Here is a 19,669-nt window from a genome sequence, read left to right on the forward strand (position 1 = left end):
TTCGCATCAGCAGTGCGAGTCTAGATCACATTGAATTCATGGGAATAATATATTTTTCCATTATTTATACCCTTATCATTTTAAAATTTGAGAATATTAGCAATTTTAAGCTATTTAGCAGGTTCTGGTGTTTTGCTGGGGCAATTCAAAATACACGGGAGTGTAGTTCAGTCGCTGTTAAGTCATACTTGGATCATAGAAGCTAATTTATTAATTTTGTGGATGTATAAGCTTTTTTGAGGTTAGCACCGATTTGTGACCTTATGGGCCAAGTCAGACTTCCGATTCGTGTTGAGCGGGTCAAGAATACATAGGAATATAAAGATCTGGCCACTAGTTTCAGCCGCTGATAAATCATACCGGATTTTATACGATGATATGTCGATTTTGTGGGTTTTTAAAGTATTTTCTGATATTAGAAAATTCTGGATATTTTCTGGGGCAGTTCTGACATCTAATTCGAATTCAGCGGCTCAAAATGTATGAGAATAATTAAAATAAGACTTATTTTGTGGAGTTGTGTAATTACACATACATAATCCTGCGAACTGTTTATATCTTTTCAACAACAAACATAATCAATTTTCTTAGTAATAATTTCAATGCATTCAATTAAAATAGACAATTTTTGGAGTAGAATCAGAATAACAACAGACAGTACAAAAATCTCAACTACAGTTAAATCGCGAAAATATAAAAGAGAATAATTCCAATTTTCTTTAAAATTAAGATTTTTTTCAATAAAAAATTGTTTATTTCACATTACCCATTCTGAGAATGAGAATATGTGCCAGTTGATTTATACACAATAAATCAATCATTCCTCTAAAAAAAAATCGTGTACATAATTATAGGCATCTTTCCCCTTTGACAGATTCATACTTCAATTATTTTCCTTTTAAGCAGTCACAAAAAATATAAGTGGAAAGAAATTGAACGTTCTCTTTTGTTTCACGTCCTATTCCATATTAATATTATTTTGATATTGATGCTTGTTTCGAACTGCTTCAATCAGGTGCCGAGTTATTAATGAGGTAGGCATCTTCCCAGTAAATAAATTAAGTTAAATTTAGACATAAACACATGAATAAGCCGTCATCTAAAACATCCTCGTCCAAGTTCTGTCCTTGGACGTGAGTAGGACCATAAAATATAATTAGACTGCCCTTTAGATGAGAGAGCTATTTGAGTGGGACAACAGGGTAATGAGGTATGATGACGGTGAAGATCTGTATTTGACTTTAAATAAAAATAAATCTGCTGTATTGGAACACGTGTTGTCTCATGAATTTAGCAAATGATTCACGCCTGATTATCGATAATCATCGAATATATGTTTGTACGAACAACGTGAGATGTAATTTCACCACACCCTTGCAAAAGACAATTGTCTATTTTAGCAGCGTTCGGTATTGACATCTGGAGGCTCTGGATGTATTTATTCTTTTAGTTGCAACATATGAAAAGGAAAAGACAAAGAGACACATCTATAACATACAGATATTAATAGATTTGCTTCAGCAGTGGTCTCAAAGTTTTTTCAAACTATCAGATATATTCAGCCAATTAAGTTGTTATTATTTCAGCGAATTAATTGGTCAAATATTCCTGACAGTTTCAAATCAGTCAGTCATAGATAATCAACATTAATAGAACAGCATCACATGCAGATTTTCGCCACCTAATTAGAATAATTCAAATAGACACTATCTAACTGAAAACTTATGGGTGTCGTCTTCTAGGATAAGAAGAAAATGCTTTTGGTTTGGTTTGATTCTATGATTACAGTTAATGCTAATTCTGAGAGTTGTTGTTACACCTTTCGATGATTAAGGCAAATCATTCAAAATAAACCAGGACTACTGACCAAGGGTGCCATGATTTTGCGGTCAATGTCTGTCTACGTGTTGCTGTGAAGTCAAAAAAATTTTATCCTTAAGAGATCAGAATTTTAAGTAGGAGGTTATAGATCATGATGATAATTCTAGGGTTTCCTGCCAAAAGGACGTATCCACAAAATGTGCCATTTTGGGTTTATGAGCTAACTTTGATACCCAATACCATAAGTTTGTCGCAACAAAAGGTCGTATCTACCACACCAATAACAGCGCCACGCAATACTTTTCTTGGTCGTATGAACAATTATTACCTCGATTAACCTGGCAGAAGGTTGTATGTACATATAGGTTGATACGCCCTTCTGGCAGGAAACCCTCGATATGATTTTCATTTGATTATAAATATTTAGCATTTCATTTGGATGAAGAACATGTTGAAAATACTAACCTTTACTTTTTAAAACTGGTGAAGATATCATTTGAAAACACATGTGATATTTTGGCTGTCATTTGAATATAAGATAAAAATAATTCAGTTACTATTTTCATACTACATGACTCTCTGATATTTTTTACCTATTAACAAATATTATTAATGTTATGCAAGTTTTAAGTGACTATACAAATGTAAATTGTCACATAGATTTGATTCATTTTTCAAAATAACTTTATATGCGTTCGTTTCGAAGAAAAATGTTCAAAAAAATATTTCCCCTAGTAACTTATAAGTTTCGTATAAAAAGACCGAGAATTTGAAAGTGGATATTCAAGGAAAGGAAAGTGGTATTTAATTTTCCACAACAACAATATTTCGAAGATAGTTGATAAATATAATAAAACACTAAAAACAAAATAGTTTTACAACTAAAAGTTATTTCTAGTGGTGTCAAAAGAGCGGGAGGTATGTTTCTGTGAAAAAAATACCTGTGTCATCAAAATTTTAGGTATACGTACAAGTTGAGTAAATTTTTGTAATGAAACAGTCGATAGAAGACGCAATTCTAAGAAAAACAAAATATAAACATGGATACCACATTTCATTTTCATTTCTTCTTCATACAGAATCTTATTCAAATGCCTGTTTGACGAAAGCTGGTCAAAATTGGGTTAATAATTTAATAAATTTCTGGCAAATCTTCATTTACTTGATACACAAATATGTCAGTCAGTGGCGGAAATACTGAGGAAACTATCATTGATTATTTTGGAAATTATGTATATATAATTTTGGTTGCTAGTTTTTATAAAAAAAAAGATGTCTTCTCTTTTATTCGATATACCAGCTATTTTTGAGGAATTTAAAATAAGCATACGGCCTATTTGAATAAATCTAAAATTAGTCCAAAACTGGTCATTTCACAAAAAGTACATATATAACATTTTTTGTTAGAAATATAATTTTAAATACAAAGTAATTATCAGAAGTATATTAAGAATTACATTTTTTAGAGTTTCTGTCCCACAGATAATTAAGAATTGCTACGCCAATGATTTTTTTGCATTTCTGATAATTATTACCTACTTAATTATTATTAGTTAGTATTATTACCATTATTCTAATACTACTTTCTACTAATAAGTACTCATTATTACGAATAAAAAATTTCAAATAATTTTTTTATGAAATCTTAACATCAGTGCCTTCGAAATTCTAGTGAATTTTTTCCTATAATTTGTCATCAAATTCAGGCAATTTTTACAATACTTAGTTTACTTAGTCTGACGTCTTCAGTCTGCGTCAAATAGCATCAGATATAATTGAGAAATATTATTTGTTCAAAACACATGTATCTGCACTATTAGAACAGAATCGTACGATTTTTTTCTTAAAATAATTTAAGAAATCACCTGTAAAATTATTCTATACTTTAGTCACACGCTCTATATTTAGAGTAAATTATTGTAACCATGGTTGGACAACAGAACTTTTACAGATATTAAGTAAAGATTTTATTTTATATTCAATAGACAGATAGATTAACTGTATGTAAATAGCAAAATTATTAACTGCATAATTAAGAAAAACATTATACATCTGATTTTATCACGTTCCACTGGCAAAACTACATTTTTTAATTATATTTAATAACAAAATACTTATATTTTCTTATACAAATATAAATTAAGTCAAAGAAAACGAGGCAGAAAGATCGATTTACATTTAAAAGCATTTCAGATAATTTGCAAATTCTGTCCAGATTACTGGCAACAGTGGCTACAAACTGTTCAGAGAGTTAACGGCATCTCTAATTTCCTAAATGTAATAGAAAATTGAAATGACTTAAATAAGCTTTATAAGAATAATCTGCATCAACACAGTAGATAAAGAGATGATGTTGAAATTAGAATTTAAACGATTATCGCAGCAAGTGCGATGAGCTACACTTTTCAAATTTAAATAAAAGTTTAACAATTTTATAAAACAGCAAACTGTATAGATATTTTCCCAAGCTTTATTTGGAATATTTGAATAATATAAGGCAGTATTATCTACAACACCTAAAAAATATATAATTTTTTCATTCAAAAACCTCAATATGTTACATCATTGCACACTCTTACAGTGGCGTATTTGACTTTCACTCTCAATGCGAAAGTGTCACTAGATAAAAAAAAAATCTGTTTTGTTATTGCTTTACTCATGCTCCCCCCTATAGAATGTTCTGTAAACGCTGATGGCCTTTTAAGAATTCTGGTATCTCTATATGTAGAGCTAACGGAAGATCAGTATAAGCATATATTTATTTTCTTTATTGTTTATTTTTCAAAAATTATTATTATTATGATAATTGTTTTCTAATATACGTGATTAGTTCAGAAAATTAGTCTTTGATTTATTTTGACCCAATCCGTAACTCCATAACCCGGGACGCACGTAGAGTGTAGAAGATCGAAACTTGTGGGAACATAGATTGTGGAAACTATATGACTGTGAGTTGGCAGGTTTCCCCATAATCCAATAACTCCATAACCCTATATTCCTAGGTATACGAGGATATATAACCACGAAAGTTTGAGGAAAATGAAAAACGTAATAGTACTTCCTTGACTGTAGATCAGTATTCGTGAGTTTTTGCTATTAAAATCGTTCAGGTTACAGGCTACTACAGAATCCAAGTTTTAGAAAAGGAGGTTTTGAGTAATTGAGCCTAAAAATATCGTTCGTGTAGTCATTTTGATCCCTCTAAAGGTCTATAATTAGTCTAATGTTTATACATGTGTTTTATATTTTCTATGACACGGTTCTTGGAATAACAACCGCTTTTGACCCATAGTTCATCAAGACCGTTGGTCTTAAAATGATCCAAAGAATAGGTAATCTTTTAAAGTTGTCAGAAAACACTCTGTACATTGAATGTAATGAATTCCATATGCATTACTGTCAATACTGACAACCCTAATATTTATAATTCATGGACGATTTTAATTATCATGTATTTTAGTTCAAGATTATTTTCAAAAAATTCAATTTTATTAATCTGCTAGTTTCGAGCCTAACAAAACCAATTTAGACTTAGACCTAAATACGTAAAACATCTCTAAAGCGTCATTGTTAAGCGGCCAAAAATAGAGTAAAAATCAAAAAGCGGAAGCGCATATGAGGGGGAACAAGCATGAATATGATATTCAAAAAATATTCAAAAATTTACAAAAATATGTTGTGCTAGAGTTAAGAAAGCGTTGGCGATGATTTCTGGCACACCAGCTGAGACGACTGAAACCTACGTGCCTTCACAATATTTTTTTTACACGTAATAGATACTGTTATTTTCTAATATTAGTTGGATTGGTATTTAAGTCAGTAGTACGGAAATAATAAGTACTTACGCTATTGTGTAATAACGTAAATAATTTTCCTGGCTCTTTAAACTTCTAAAATTAACCGTTAAATACATAGTGCTTTTTGACCGATATTCTTAGAGAAAATTTAAAATGAGGCTAATATTCACTTTTATGCAACCAGTTTAACTTCAAAGTAATGTTAAAAATATATGCTTATCTTTAAAAGAAAGAAAATGAAATATCACATTTCGCGAATGTGATTTGTAATGTCATGACATATTTGTTAAAAAAAATACATAAGTAAGTAGATATAAAAACATTTATTAATAATGTGATCATTAGGCGGTGATTAACTAGATACGAAATCTTAATTAATATTTGTTGTATGTATAAAGTTATGTTAGATCCTTTGGTCGATACAACGTTGTCAAAATTTAAATAAAGTAAATCTATTCGGTTTTTCAGTAGGTACTGTGTTATTACATACTTTTTTGTGCTTTAATAATTTTAGTTGATAAGCAAATCAATTCCATTTTCTTTGACATTCGATGACAGTAATATCATGCTGTTCGTATGAACTAAATAGACGAAAACTAACCATTTTGGATACATCAGAAATTTTTGTAAATTCGTAAGAACATGGTGCTGTGTTACATATTGGGTTAATCTGAAATTTCGTACAAATCCATTCGAAATTGTTTTCGTACGAAATCACATCCAATGTAACTGCCACTTTAGATTTTCCGTGTCCAAATTTGGTAACAAAAACCATATGAATTTTAACGTTTATAATAAATCTTAGCATCTCGCATTTATAGAATTCGATATCAGCGTCTAATGGAATTTCAATACAGAATACATTAATACAAAAAGTAAGATTAAGCGTCCTATTCTTAAAATTTTCTGATGTGAGTGAAATAGGTACCTAATCTGTTTTAATCAGACCAATTCATACGGATAACATTACACTTGTGAAACAGTGTCAAATATTTATCTTATTGTGTATGAAATACAATCGTAGGACAAAAAATCTAATTTCTCAATGGGAAACAAGTTAGATCTGACTCTGTGTATTCTTCATCTTGACGAAGATCTTCTATACAGTGTATCACATATTTTACATTGTATGAGCCTTTGGATTTAATCGATTGTGTCCCTAAGAATTCTGAAGGCACGCGGTTTCGTCAAATGAAGCCATCCTGGACTTACCACAGAGGAGTCGGAGTTGAGGTAGCGGTTGGTCGCGGAATACCCGGTCCAAGGCCTTAGTTTGTTCTCGATCCGGTCGTATTCTCTCTGTAAGACGGACGGACGCGTGGAGAACACTCTCGGCGGCATCGTGACCACGGTCAGCCTCTTGTGCCCCACGTACGGCACCACGCGGTCATAGCTGTACGACACGTGTACCTGGGGGACAACAGAGGTTAGTTCCTGTCTTAGAAAATTGCTAGGAAAAGCGGTAGCATAAGCCGATGAAGCATACTTACCGAACATCAACTGATTTACCTCTTGTATACGTATATAGGGTGAATCGGAGTTCATTATAAAAAGCAATTTTATGTTAAAACATTGTTGACGTTTCATTGCAGGTTACTTCAGATAAGAGACCGCTGTACCTATATCAAAATTAAATTTAAGAAATTTCCGTACGTGAAATTGTTAGGTAAATATAAAATATTTAATTCGTCGGAGTCACATTTGAACCTTATTAGGTTAAAAACTAAATTAAAAACATTGTTATACTATTTCGATTTATTTTAAGACCTCTCTCGCGACTAAGATTTTCGGCATTTTCCTCCTCCACATGAAAAGCAACCCCTCAGAGGTGTAGGTATGTATTTTGCGTAATAAAATCTAAAAATTAATTGATTTGTCTCTCTGTTTTTACCCTCTTAGCAGCCAAGCGATTAACCCAAGAAAATATTTTTTTTTCTTAAATACAATTTTACATTTTGTTACACAAAATACATACCTACACCTCTGAGGGGTTGTTTTTCATGTGGAGAACGAAAATGGCTCTCAAAGTGGCTCCGGACTGGCCCCGATTCACCAAGTTTCCGGGGTTTAAATATTCTTTACAAAATGCTGAGTGCATTAGAACCGGTAGAAGAATCGGGAACAATGGCATAGTGCAAGAGTCAGTTCAATATGCATACAATTTGCAACTGCACACATTTCGTTGCCTTTAAATCTATTGTGTATTACTGCCATGTAATTGATTCCAATTGTATTTCTAAATTTTGTTCTATGAATATTTATACCGACGGTATTTCTGTAAAAATATGTACATACATATTTATCTTCCAAAGTTCTGACTATAGAGGGTGATTATTTAAATTTTGAATACGTTATCACTCTTCCTCTTTCTAAAATACTTATAGTTGACAATATTATCATAAGATGGGCAGATAAGAAAGGATTAACCACCAGTCGCTACATATCATCCATATCAGCATTTACCAAAAGAAGATAGCTAGGGAGTTTGGGCAGAACCAGATTAAAGGGGGGTTACGGGGGCTGTAGCCCCTGGTGTCATGAGATCGGGGGACTTCGGCAAGATCTGGCAAAATGAATTTTAACATTTTTTTTTAGAATCAAACCAAGAAGTGTTTAGGTTTTGAATTTTATAGCAGACAAGTTGCTGATTGCGTGATATTTTCTTTTAGAATCAAACAAAAACCTGTTAATTTAATATTGTTTTTTTTTTTTTGTTTGAGACTGCTAGTACTTCGAGGTAAACAACTACAACTGTCGGAAAAGTAAAATATCTCGAGTCATTTTAAATTGTAACAAAATTATAGTTATTCCTTTGCATTATTACTAGCTTTTTTTCAATCAATCTTGAATTATATGATTCTTTCTATCATATTTATTTTACTCCAAATACATTTAATAACATCCTACAGATGTCAGATATCCAAACGAACACGGTTTCGATTGTTCAAAGAGCCAATTATTCCGCAGTTATAAATAGTGACAAAGACACTTCCGCTTCTACTGTTCTTTGGGTTTTGTACACTGCTACAAGTGGTGAAAACGTAATTTTTTCGAGAAAGTTTCTGAAAGTTATCCATTATTTTCGTTAAATATATCAATACTTTTGGTAACTTAACAGTTGTAATATATTTTATTTAGGTGTTACAAGCAGATCCTATAGAATTTGCTGTGAAAATACATTTTTTACTCAACCATGTCTTGTTTTATCACCTTCTATACCAGCACATTATGCAAAGTTCTATATTCTATATATACTGTTGATTCTACATATTTTTCCTAACATCTAACGCAACAGTATTGATCACAGCCACACACAAAAAAAGTTGTCTGTACTTTTCATGCGACATATGTTATCCGTAGTATTTTTGCCTTCTGATCACGAATCCGGTGTCAGAATTGAGCTATGACATCACTGGAATTTCCTAACTTCAAAAACAGTTCAAAAATAGCAAAAATTCACGAAAAAGTGCTAGGAAAAATACAACAAAAATGTTTTCTATATTCAAATGATCATTTGTATGGTTAAGACTCCGCTGAACGTGAATCTGCGGTCAGAATTGATGGTCCTTTTTTTTAACCTCAAAAAAAAAAACGGGTCAATTAAGTTCAGATATCACGAATTTTCAAAAAATTACAGATTCGTGCCAAATTTGGTATACGAGGGTTTTCGGAGTCGCCGAACACGGATCCGAGGTCAATTTTGCAAAATTCAAGATGGCGGATCCAAGATGACGGATCAAATTTTCAAAAAATTAACACATTCGCGCCAAGTTTGGTATACGGGGATTTTCGGAGTAACTGATCACGAATCCGAGATCAGATTTACAAAATTCGTTTTTAAAAATTTAATCAATTATCTATGTACTTTATTACCTGAGATTAGGCAGAAAACCCGTGAATAGATCTTTTACAGATAAAAGAACAAGATATATCCGAAAAAAAGAAGGTTACATGATTGGGTACTCAGGTTAAGTAAACAAAAATATTACAAAATGAATTTCGCAATTCTGAATACGTAATCAGTGACGCCGAAAGCCCCCGTATACCAAATTTGGCGCGAATCTGTTATTTTTTTGAAATATTTGGTCGGCCATTTTGGATTCGTTATCTTGAATTTTGCAAAATTGACCTCGGATCCGTGATCAGCGACTTTTTTGTGTTTTTCCTTGCACTTTTTCGTGGATTTTTGCTATTTTTGACCTGTTTTTTGAGGTTAGGAAATTCCTGTGATGCGATAGCTCAATTCTGACACCGGATTTGTAATCAGGAGGCAAAAATACTATGGATAACATATGTCGCATGAAAAGTCAAGACAACTTTTTTTTTTTGTGGCTGTATAATCATCAGTAACATTTCTAATGTTAATCACTTCGTTACTGCTCACAAGCAGTTAATTTTCAACATTCATATGCTGATCATTACTACATTTAATGAAATATCAATATTCAAATCATTTGAACTTTATAAAGATAAAAGCCTATCTCAATATTGAAAATGTTTATGAGAGTATAAAATTTCAAAATGTAAATATTCGCTCTCGCCCGCTGGACGCAAAGGTGGTCCGATCGGAGTGACTTTGGTGTCTTTGTATATTCTGCGTCAAATATAAAAAGTTCGACCATTTTCTCCTCTTGATTCGAGTTAATTCTTCAAAAAAAAGAGACTAAAATAACCCGTAGGTATATTTAACTAGAAAAATTGAAAACTCATTTACAACAACTAATGAGCTATAAACATCAAAAATCGTACAATAGAGAATAGGTTAGAGTAGAAATCATTTCCCTTCTAACATTTTAAAAAGAGAGGATCAGCTCGAACGAATATCAAACTTACTATACACTGTCGAGATTGAGTGGACCGCTTCCGGAATATTTTAGCCACGCGTTTCTATTCCTGATGGAAATCGTCGTGGATTTCAATAAGAAAGGGAGCACTTGGGACATTTTATTGGATTTAGGCTAATCGATTTCTCTACAAATTTAGAATGGGTATAAGCAAGCCATTTATCCCTTCTCGGGTTTAGTGGTTAAATCGAAAATTTGAATACAGGTGAAAATTCCTTGCATTGAAACACTGAAACACATTATTTACATACAGTGTGACCCCGGAAGAAGTCGAAATCAACGTTTTTATTTTTCATTTTATGAAAAAAAAAAACAGCCAGCAATATAGTTTTAAGTGAGCCAACCAATAGAGGGTGCTCCCTATTCAGAAATTATTAGAAATGTAGTAGTTGATTATATCCCTAAAAATTAATACTGTAATATCTTATACTATTAAAAAACAAATAAGTAGGCGTGTTAAATGGGTCAAAATAAAAATTCTTTATTCTTGTACATATAATATTTTACCCCTCTTAACTTTTTTATTTTTTTAGTTAGACAAAAATAGTTAGAATAAAAATTATAGGACATTTTTCTATGAGTTTAATGAGTTTATGTAAATAGAAATTATACAGATATTTTCTAGATAGATATGAAAACTTCTGTTCTTTTTTAATGGAACACCCTGTATATTATTCGATATCTTCGATATCTCTGCTTCTTCCTGATCCCAACTATATATATACATTGTGGGTTTACTTAACAATTTGCTCAATATGCTGCTTTGAAAGACTGAATATTGCCATGAGCGATAAATATCAAAATCGCTAGGTATGTAGAATAAATATGTTGTCATAGAACCGAAAATTGGACAGATGTAACACTATTGTCGCACTCCTTTGAAAATGGTGTATAACTTTTGTAGTGTTGATGAAAAAAATGATATTGTTAAATACTATTTTTCGCACTAGACGCGAGTATGCACGAAGATTTCCGGCAAGACGCATCAGATATATCTGCAATAACAAATGGAAAAATACTGGTGCGGTAAAAAATAAGGAAAAAAGAAATAAACCCCACAACGTTCTAACTGAAAATATGCAAAAAAATATTTTACTTTACTTTCAAGAAAACTCAAAACATGCGATTCAAGATGCTTCAAGGTACTTGGAAATATCTTAGAGTTCGATTCAAAGAGTATTGAAAGTAAACAAATATAAACCATATTGTTATCGCCCGGTACAAAAATTATATGGAAATAATACTAATAGACGGCGCGGCGCGAGTTTTGCCAAATAATGCTAGACAGACATTTACAAAATGAGGAATTTATAGGTTCGTAACTAGTTCTTCTACTACTACAATTACTACAACTAAGTATCACCAGCGTCACCAGTACCACTACTATTATAACCAGTGCCACCATATTGCTATTATTATTTATATTTATAATTTATTAGATTCTATCTCGTGGACTGAAAAGACCACGTTTACAAGTGGCATCTTGAAAAGAAGGAATTTGCATTACTGGACATCAAAAATCCACACCAATATATCTATATTCAGGGGCAACACAAGATTTCAGTAAATGTCCGTTGTGGTATTTTTCAAGATACCGTCGGTCCACTATTTTATGAAGGCTCTTTGAATGGAATACACTGAACTTCTCAGAGGAGAAATATTTAATTTGGTAAATGCCCTTGATGTGTAAAATATTGTCTGGCAGCAAGACGACGTTATAGCACACAGAACAAATGTCGTTAAGCAGCACCTAGACAATATTTATATTGACTGGATAGGTGCCAACGATACAATTGTGTGGCCTCCCCGAAGTTCAGACTTGATCCCTATGGATTTTTTTCTCTGGGGTACTCTAAACAATAGAGTATATCAAGAGAGGACAAAATTCGCATTTTAAATTAATCTTGTAAAGTCAATAATTTTAAGAGAATTTAATTAAAAGGTATAATCTTTGTCTTGCACATAATGGAACAATTATCGAAAATTTATAATTTATGTATTCGTTAATAAACCCTTAAGTTTTTCTTATGATTTATTTAAAATGGAGCATAAATATCTAATATTATAATTTTATTTTCCATTACAATTTTTATGCAGGGTGTATGTAAATAAGTGCGAAATATTTTAGAGGGTGGTTGCCGAAGTTAGTTTGTGTAAAAAGTTCATATAAACGTAGGTCGAAATATGCTTAATTTCCGAAATACGGAATGTTTAAATTTTATTTTTTTATTTAATTATTTCAAAGAGTTTTAAAGATATTGACTGGAAATTTGAAAAACGTTTTGGAGGTATGAATGTGTAATTTTTGTGGTGATCCTAAAATTTCTACTTTCACCAGTGGCGTTCGTGCGAGAATGCCACAACACTTTTTAATAAAAAAAATGATACGCCACTGACTTTTTCCCGTTTTAATATTTTTTGCCATCAATTCTGAATGAAATTGGTTTCTTCAATTTTTTTCGTGGGATGCACCGTGTTTGAGTAAAATAATAAAACATTTTATTGCAAGTTGTGTATTTTTAATTTCTATTGATACATTATCTAGTAGGTTGCTGTCAATATTTCTAAATAAAATACAACCTTCGGAAAAGAAACATATTTCGACCTACGTTTTATGAACTTCTTTGCACAAAATAACTTTGGCAACCACCCCCTAAAATATTTTGCACTTATTTACAAACACCCTGTATTGCATATTGAACATATTCTTAAGTAAACCCACAACATATATGTATATATTGTTGGAATCAGAAAGAAGCAGAGATTCCGAAAATCGAAATGTATACAGGGTGTTCCATTAAAAAAAAACATGAGTTTGGTACGTATCTTTGGGACACCCTGTATAATTTCTATTTTAATAAACTCATTAAACTCATAGAAGGATTCCCTACAACTTTTATTGTAACTATTTTTGTCTAACTCGAAAAACAAAAAAGTTAAGGGTAAAATGTTATATAAATAACCCTGTACTTTTTTCTATAAAGTGTATAAAGTGCATTTTTCAGAAAAAAGTGCTGTAATAAAAAGTTTTTATTTTGACCCTGTTATGTGTCTATGTACTTTAATTTGAAAATCTTAACTATTTTGACATTGATTTTGAGTAATATTCTGAGTGTAGGGAAAAATCCTGACGTGATGAAGTATTTCTGATGGCTCCATCGTCTTCACCGGAGCAAAATATAGGGTTGTATCATACTATATTAAAAAGTATATAAAAAAATGTTTTTAAGTGCCTGTCATTATTTCTTTTTATAAAGTAAACAGAGACAAACACGCTCATATTTGTTTGGCCCAAATAGGATTAGAAATATTTATTTAAATTTGATTTCATAACAAATAAATATTTGAATATATAAAGAACAACTAATCGGTAAGAACAAAATGACAAAAATATGCAAAAGGTAATTGAGATTATGAAAATATTGACTGCTTTATTTGCAGTAGATGCACAGACAAAATAGCTAGACGATAAACTATATTGTCTGTGATATATGTGAGCTCTAACTTCTCCATTTTGTGGTATTATTGTTGTCACTATTTTATTACATTAATCAGTTGGGGTTCTTGCTTCAAGGGTATCGGCGATGTCGGTTGCAACATTATTTTAGTAACAATAATAATTTTCATGTTTATTTAGAGCTCACTTCAGAATTGCAAAAATTAGACTCAAAAATTACATTTTTCATACATTCTAGACGATAAGACGGCCATTTATATGTATATTATTTTTATCATATTTCACTTGCCACTTGCGACAGATTACATTAAAAGGTATAAAAAAATTTGTTGAAACAAAGAAGTAGGTATGATGTCTAATTGTTAGGCAATATAGATAAATATTAAAAAAATACGTAGAGATAAAAGTTTAGTTCTTATGATTTCTTCCACTTCGAAGAACATAAATTTCCATCTGTAGTGTATATATTTTTTTTATATTTGTTCTAAGGAAAAATACAGAACTAATCAGTTTTTTATCCAATATGCAATCAAAAGCAATGAATAAAAATAGATACTTAACTAATAAAACCGTGAAATTAAATTGTGGAGGTAGTTTTAGACGGAGAATTTAATTTACCTTCAGGAAGAGGTTGGTAAAGGAAATTCTTACAATAGTTTGCCATTTCAAAGGAAAATCTAAGTCACCCGTGAGATTAAAGCGTCTTATTGATTTGTTGAAGAATTCCCAATAAGAGAATAGTAAGAAGGAGATCGACTAACTACTTATTAAACGTTTAAGAGATTTCTGGTTTGTCGATATTGAAAATGGAACCTGTTGTCAGTATCAGTAATATTATATGTACAAGGTGTTACAATGTTCCGTGTATATGCAACTATCATAGATTCTTAAGGTCAAAATAATAGTGTTTAACTAAACTTACCTTTACCCAAATTTGTTTAACTGCTGGAGGATGTCAAATTTGGCAAAATAATTTAGCTTTATCCGAATCCAAAGTATTTTGTTCATTTTAAATGAAATTTAAATGAATTTTATTAAGTTGCTCACGCTTATGTATTTTTTTCAGATGACTTTACAACATTCCATATTTTGACATAGGTAATAGCGTTTTTTTATAATACTTTTCTTTAGTCAGTTTTTTAATATTTCTTTTTGTAATCTACTTTAAATGTTCTTTTACAAAAATGATTGAAATTGACGCCACTTTCAGTAAGATATAATTCAGTCAGGAAAAAAGTCAGTCGCATTAATTTCAGCTTTTCCTGTTTATGCAAAATTATAAACTTTGTTTTGAGTGGATTATGCTATTAAAATTGGGAATCAGTTTTAATCATTTTAATAAAATAAAATTACATGGATCGTAAAGTAGTATCTATACTAGCATTTTTCAATCTTTACAACATTATATGTATGTATAAAAACTAACATTTCTTGCCAACTTTGACGCTTGCATGGGCTAAACGAAGCAACTGTTGGTGTTAAGTTTAGTTACATCATCTTACTTTGACCCCAAAAATCTGTAGTACTTTCATGTATAAAGAATATTGGAATACCTTATAGGAACCCACAGAGCAGCTAGGAATCCGATTTCTTTATCTCTGTGATTATTAATTTTGAGGCATCATGAGGTGAACGACATTATAGAAATCTCCTTTCGTAATTGTTAGATACCTACAAAAAATTTGAATATTTTGGGTATTGATTACTTATCAACATTGTATGTGAAATCCCACCTCTGATATAACATGAAACATTTTATAGCTGTTGTCTGCATTAAGCGAATATGAAAAAGAAGTATACCTAAATAGGTCATTTTTTGATTTGATCAGTGTACTTTTTTTAAAATTAAATCCTTAATATGAGCGCCTCATGCGGGACAACTGCACGCTATACAGGTTTTTCGATCAATAAGTCTTGATGGCCCAGCGGTCTTAAGCCATTAGTTTATAAGATACAGGGTGTTAAAGAGTATTGTCGGTTTTTGTCAAGTAAGTATGTCGGAAGATGTTTCACGTAGATTGACGAAACTTATAATATTGTAACCAGTAACAGATATGATAAAAAAGTGTACAACTTTTAATACTAATTGACTAATTGATAAACAATCTGGTTATTAATATATCAAATTTATTCCAAGTTATAGTGACTCGCGCTGCATATTGCATTGCCACCAACCGCCACTGTTACACAGTTGAATAAATAAATGAATTAATTAAAAATCATTCGCTGCCAATCCGACTCGATTTTCAAATAAATTGAAAATATCGTTTTTCTTAGAAGTATAACTAGAAACAAAATGCCCTCAACGAATTGTTACTAAACTCAATAGCATAGAAATTCTGGAATTTTCAATAATAATCAGTTCAGCGAATTGTCACCTTCAATTATCGAAACCACTGGCACAAGTTTTATCAATCTATGTAAAATAGAGATATTTGAATAAAGTGTTACATATTTTTTCTTTTAATTGAACAACTACTGGCTTTAGACCGTTTGCCCATTAAAACTTTTCGACTCCTGAAATTATGACATGGGCTTAAAAATACTCTGTATGTTTCAATGATACCTCGTTTGAAATTATTATAAGATCATCAATAAACTGAAATTTAGACTGATAACTTTTGATGTATTCTCAATATATGTAGTTTAATTATTTAGGTACCTCTAATTTGCTTAATTTATAGAATCGTAAACGTCAAATTCTGGTCTTACAATTAGTGACTTCGTTTATAATTTCATTAGAGCTTGAAGGAGTCTCTAAGCTCCAACCAAGGGTGAATCGTAAGAATTTTTCGAGCACAGTGTATGTATTATCGACGTGGCATTAAATCTTCAAAACTGATTCCTTTGGCAAAATAAACTAAAAAGTAAGATTAACCTTTTTTCTTAAAACCATTCTAAGGAAATCTATGATTCAGGTATTGGAAAAGAATTCAGTTACTCAAAAACTTTTGAAGAAGCCAAGTTTGTGCATAATTTAGACAAAATCTACATTGTCGCGTCAAAATTAAGACGGGGCTAAGAGATTTTAAATGTCAAAAAAATTTATTTGACGTCAAAGAGAATCTTCTTTTGTAGATGTAGAACTATATTTGCAGTTTTCACTCAAATAGTAGATTTGATTTCATGTGTAAATTTAACTAATGGCATCGTGTTCAGCACTTCAAAATACTACGAAAAGGATATATTTGAACAAAATTTAGTTTTGACCCAGATTTGGCCCAATTTTCACCCAAATAGTGGATATTCTGGGAAATATCGAGGTCATTTTACTAATGGTATCGTGTTCAGCGCCTCAAAATACTACGAAAATGATATATTTGGACAAAATTTAAGAATAAATTAGTTTTGATCCATATTCGAGAGTTTTCACCAAATAATTTCACTTTTCTCCGAATTTCGTCGGCAAATCATGAATTTTGACTACTGGATCGTGTTCAGCGCATCTAATTCCTTCGGAAATGTGGGATTCTTGGGTTTGGACATTTTTTATATGCCNTAAATTAGTTTTGATCCATATTCGAGAGTTTTCACCAAATAATTTCACTTTTCTCCGAATTTCGTCGGCAAATCATGAATTTTGACTACTGGATCGTGTTCAGCGCATCTAATTCCTTCGGAAATGTGGGATTCTTGGGTTTGGACATTTTTTATATGCCTGTGTTATCTAACCAAATATTTAATCAAATAACGTTTTTTTTACGACGAAACTCCTTCGACCTCTTAATTCCAACGCCACTTTTTACGCATTTTACATGTAAATGGCTACTGCCAGGGAATTAGACTGTAGAGTAGTTTCAAAATCTCATGATCCGCGAAAGGCGTGGCGTATCCACATAATTCTTCTAATAAGCACGTTGTGAAAACATTGACTCAGAATTAGACCACGTTCCTCATTACAACCAGAACTGAACTAATCGGAGCAAAGGCTTGTTTACCCTACGAGAGCTGGAGATAGACTGTGAATAATGGATGTAATGTTTTTAGGACGTAGAATAATTTAGGCGACGGTCGGAATTATGTTTCTGCGCATAGCAAGGTCAAAGCTCATAAGGTTTTGAAACAACTCTACTAAATTGGAAGTCTACGAGTAGGATATCTTCAACGGATACCGAAAAGCTTTTTGCTCAACGTTTGAATATTCTTTTTTAAGAAAAAATGAGTGCACCGTTTTTGAACAAATGACAATATTAAGATGAAAATTTATGTGCACAATACATATATAAAATAACATTCAACATGACAAAATTATGTCCCAAATCAAACAAATTCCGTAGTACACTCGTTATATTTCCCTTGAAAATTAATACACCGCATTTTAATTTAAGCCAAAGTGATCTCTTTTTTTCGTAGAATGTACCATTTTGGAACAAATTAGTACTATATATAAATTAAACGTTCAGATAAATTTTAAATTATGCAACATGTTAGAAAACAGGGTAGTAAAAAATAAACAATATTTAATTCAAACAATTGCTCTTGAAGTCCTCGTTTTTGAGAAACTATTGGTCAATTCATCAGAATACAGGAACTTATAAGAAAGCCAGCGGATAAACGAGAAAAGAGTACCTATTGAGGTTCAGGGACTTCATTTTGATCATATTTTGTGAAACCATATTTAAATAAATTCTGCGTCTATTTAAATCATGTTACATTGTCTTTATAAATTGCTAAATTTTACCAAAACTGTATGCTATGCTAAAAGATCAAATGATTATATTTTTGTTCTGGAACAAAACTCTCTTTGAATTCATTTTATTTCACTCTCAAAAATAAAGTATATCTAACGCATTTATCAAGTTTTATAAACTTTAACACGAAAATGTTCATCATGGGTTGCGGTTTAAAAATAAACATAAAAGACATTTTGGGGTTTTGACTCAATTTTCTTGTCTAGAAAGATGTACTTAGTTGTATCATTCTAAAATAGTTCATTTAAGTATTTACATTTTAGTATTGCAGATAAAAAATATTTTCTTATCAAATAACCTAACACCAAAATTGCTAATAACATATTTCTTAAAATGCAATGCGGCAGCATAAATTGCACAAGCACTAGAACAAACTTTTAAGTGTATGTATAATGTTCTCAGGAGGAGAAAAAAATACTTAGGTTTTAAAATCAAGAAACTTGTAGCTCTTGAAATTGAAACATATAAATAAGATTAAATAGTCAAGACATTTTTGTATTTAATTTATATGGAAAATTTAATCAACTTTAATGACACACATAGATATAACGGAAATGTTTTTATTACAGTTTCCATAGCAAATTTTCTTTCAAAAGAAATAAATTATATAAGCTTTATTCGCAAAATTTTTAATTCGAAACGGTTTCCACCTTTCTATTTCAACAACTAGTTTTACAATTTTAAATGGTCCAAGACGAACAAAATTTATTAAAGCACTGGAATCTTACTTGGAGACAGAAATATTAAATTTTTCTGTGTCACACTTTAAACGCACTAGCTATAGACTGTGTAACAGCGACAAACCCACATACCATCCGAGTTCATCAAAACAAACAAAAAGTAAAAATATAAATTTTTGCCAAAGCGATTCCTAAGCTCTCTACGAAGATTGAACGTACATTTAAACATTTCTTTATCAATTACTCAAAACTCATTGAAGACATGGGTTTCAAACTTGGTACCGTCGTTTCTTCACGGCAGTTATCTACATGGATATTTGATTAAGAATTAGTAGTCTTGGAATTAGAAGGTTCCAATCTTTTGAATCTCTGAAACTTT

General features: G+C 31.2%; 1 protein-coding gene across 3 annotated transcripts in view; it reads right to left on the reverse strand.

The window, feature by feature from the left end:
• LOC108908810 overlaps positions 1-19,669 on the reverse strand; it is a 158,934-nt gene that overhangs the window by 127,073 nt on the left and 12,192 nt on the right. For all 3 annotated transcript variants that reach the window (XM_018712953.1, XM_018712952.1, XM_018712951.1), the window contains exon 3: positions 6,831-7,028. In XM_018712953.1, the coding sequence (XP_018568469.1) occupies positions 6,831-7,028 (198 nt within the window). The remainder of the gene's footprint in view (positions 1-6,830; positions 7,029-19,669) is intronic.

Source organism: Anoplophora glabripennis, unplaced genomic scaffold (assembly GCF_000390285.2).
Source record: "Anoplophora glabripennis isolate ALB-LARVAE unplaced genomic scaffold, Agla_2.0 scaffold274, whole genome shotgun sequence".
NCBI classification, from domain to species: Eukaryota; Metazoa; Arthropoda; class Insecta; order Coleoptera; family Cerambycidae; genus Anoplophora; species Anoplophora glabripennis.